At 50.6% G+C, this 2,237-nt stretch overlaps 1 protein-coding gene across 1 annotated transcript in view; it reads right to left on the bottom strand.

The window, feature by feature from the left end:
* Nucleotides 1–2,237, bottom strand: part of LOC103600784 (vomeronasal type-1 receptor 4-like) — a 25,180-nt gene extending 22,943 nt beyond the window's left edge. Inside the window, 1 exon segment of the mRNA XM_008585115.1 lies at nucleotides 2,196–2,237. Within this exon segment, the coding sequence (XP_008583337.1) occupies nucleotides 2,196–2,237 (42 nt within the window).

Here is a 2,237-nt window from a genome sequence, read left to right as displayed (position 1 = left end):
GCTATACGAAGTTATTACGCTGCCCAGGCACGGCCTCTGCCCCACGCTCCGCCCCGTGCCTGTCGCGCCCCGCCCCGTGCCTGTCGGGCCCCGCCCAGGCCCCGCCCTCGGCCTCCCAGTCTCTTTACTCCGCGCGCGCGCAGTTTCTCGCAGACCCGGAAGCGGATCGCACGGAGGGACGGTCCCGCTGTGGCGCGTGAGTTGCCCTCTATCTAGATTAAACCTGCGGTTTGCAGTCCTCAGTCCTCCATACCGGGTAGATGGGGATCTCTACAAATCCCGCACCAGCTCTTTTACTCCAAGTAAGTTCAGACCTCGCCGTGTAAGTCCGGGGATTGTTTCCTTTTAGGTTTAAAATGGTCCTGGAGCTGGTTCCTGCCTCCAGCCTTTCTGCCTTAGGACCATAAAGACTCCGCCTTTAAGGTCTTTTCTCTGCTTAACACCCTTTACTGACCTCTCTGTCAGCCTTGCGGCATGTGAAGCCCTCACCCGCTGGGTGGATTCACACCATTTCGGTCCCCTAAGCCTCGCCCTTTTCTGCCCCTGGAGCGCAGTGCCCCTCCCTGCTCCGGGAGGAGCCGCTTCTTCTTCCCAGTCCTGGGATTCTGCAGACTCGCACTCTGCTGAGAAACCACACCCCAGCACCTCGTGTCCTCCTCAGGCCTCCGCTTCACAGTCACCGCTTCCCTGACCCCGTGTTGGGGGAGGTGACCTGGGCCTGTCTTGTGACATTCAGCGTCCTTCCATCCCAAATTCCACCCCACTGAAAAATGCGCTCTTCCGGGAGCCGGCCATCTTACTCCATCCCCCTCCTGAATTCGTGGGTGAGAGGGATCGTGAGAGAGACAGCGAAGGAGAGAAATAGAAAAACTGAGGAAAAAAGAGAAATGGGTGAGAAGCAAAAATAGGTGGCAAAGTGGAGGATGATTTAGGAATTTGCAAAGAGACAGTAGAGTGAAAGAAAACACCCCCAGGAATTAGCAGGGGGACAAAAGCAAAAAGAAGAATTTAGAGAAAAGGGGCATCTGTAGGGAGAAGAAGGGGAGGAAAATTGGGAGTGGGGCCCTTGATCAGCAGCAGGAGAGGAGACAACAAAGGGGGAGGCACTGCAGACAGAGCGAGAGGGAAGATAAAAGAGTTGGAGCCGCAGCAGACAAAGCAAGCTGGTGCTGGGACTGAAAGGGGGGTTAAGTGGTTGACATGCAGAGTAGAGGGAGAACCACAGTAGGGAAGAAGCGTAGGGATCTAAGGGTCCGGGAGAGGGGACAAAGGAGCTGTAACCTGGAAAGAGGGAACATAACAGGGCGAGCATAGGGAGAGCAGAGATGGGCGAAGAAAGGCAGAAATACATGTAGATTTGGGACAATCAAAAGGATTGCGGGGAAAGCAAGAGGTGAAAAAAGTTTCAAGAGTGGGTCAGAACAGGTGTGTGAGAAGGAGTAGAAGGGGAGAAACAGCTGGAGAAGAGAGGGAGAGAAAATGAGCAGAAACGCAGTGTGGGGGGGGGGATACAGAAAAGCAAAACTAGATGTAGATAGAAAGAGAGGGAAACAGTACTGAAGAAAGAGGGAAAGAGACCCGCATCCAGATGAGGTGAGTTGATTGGACATGGATGAAGCTGTCATACATTGGTTTGTGATTTTATAATCTATTTAAAATGTGTTTCTTTCAATTATACACGAGGATGAGAATTGCAAAACTCCTCTCTGTAAGGCTGGTGTGTTTCATATTTATTTGTATCAGAAGATAACTTCATTTACAATCCCTGTTCAGCCAGCAGGTACTGATTGGATTCAGTCAATTGTGGGTCACTCTCTTCCCTGGGAGGGAGTAGGGGCTGGGAAAGAGGAGAGATGGGACAAGAAATGACTGACTGTTACTACAGGGTACATCTTAAAAGGAACATTGATTAAAAATCTTGTTGATTTTTTGCAACGTATTTACTTTTTTCTTTGCAGTCCCTTTACATTTAATTCATTGTTCTTTTTGAAGCTTGAGATAACTTATTTAATTCCTACTTTTTTTCTTTTCAATTTCTACTTTTCTCTAAATAATTACTAACTTACGAAGTAAGGTTTCGTGGCATTCTGTAATCAGCTCCTGTCGTTCATCCCACTCCACCCCCCACAGACACAGAATTTATTTCTAGACGCATTTCAGCCCGCTGAGGTCCCGGCGGGCGGCGGGGCTCACACCCCGGGTTTCTCAGGCAGCTCGCAGCCCTCCGGCTCTGCCAT

The sequence above is a fragment of the Galeopterus variegatus genome, unplaced genomic scaffold (genome assembly GCF_000696425.1).
Source record: "Galeopterus variegatus unplaced genomic scaffold, G_variegatus-3.0.2 Scaffold3460, whole genome shotgun sequence".
Lineage (NCBI taxonomy): Eukaryota > Metazoa > Chordata > Mammalia > Dermoptera > Cynocephalidae > Galeopterus > Galeopterus variegatus.
The sequence above is the reverse complement of the archived record's forward strand: the minus strand, read 5'-3'. Positions and strand labels throughout refer to the sequence as shown.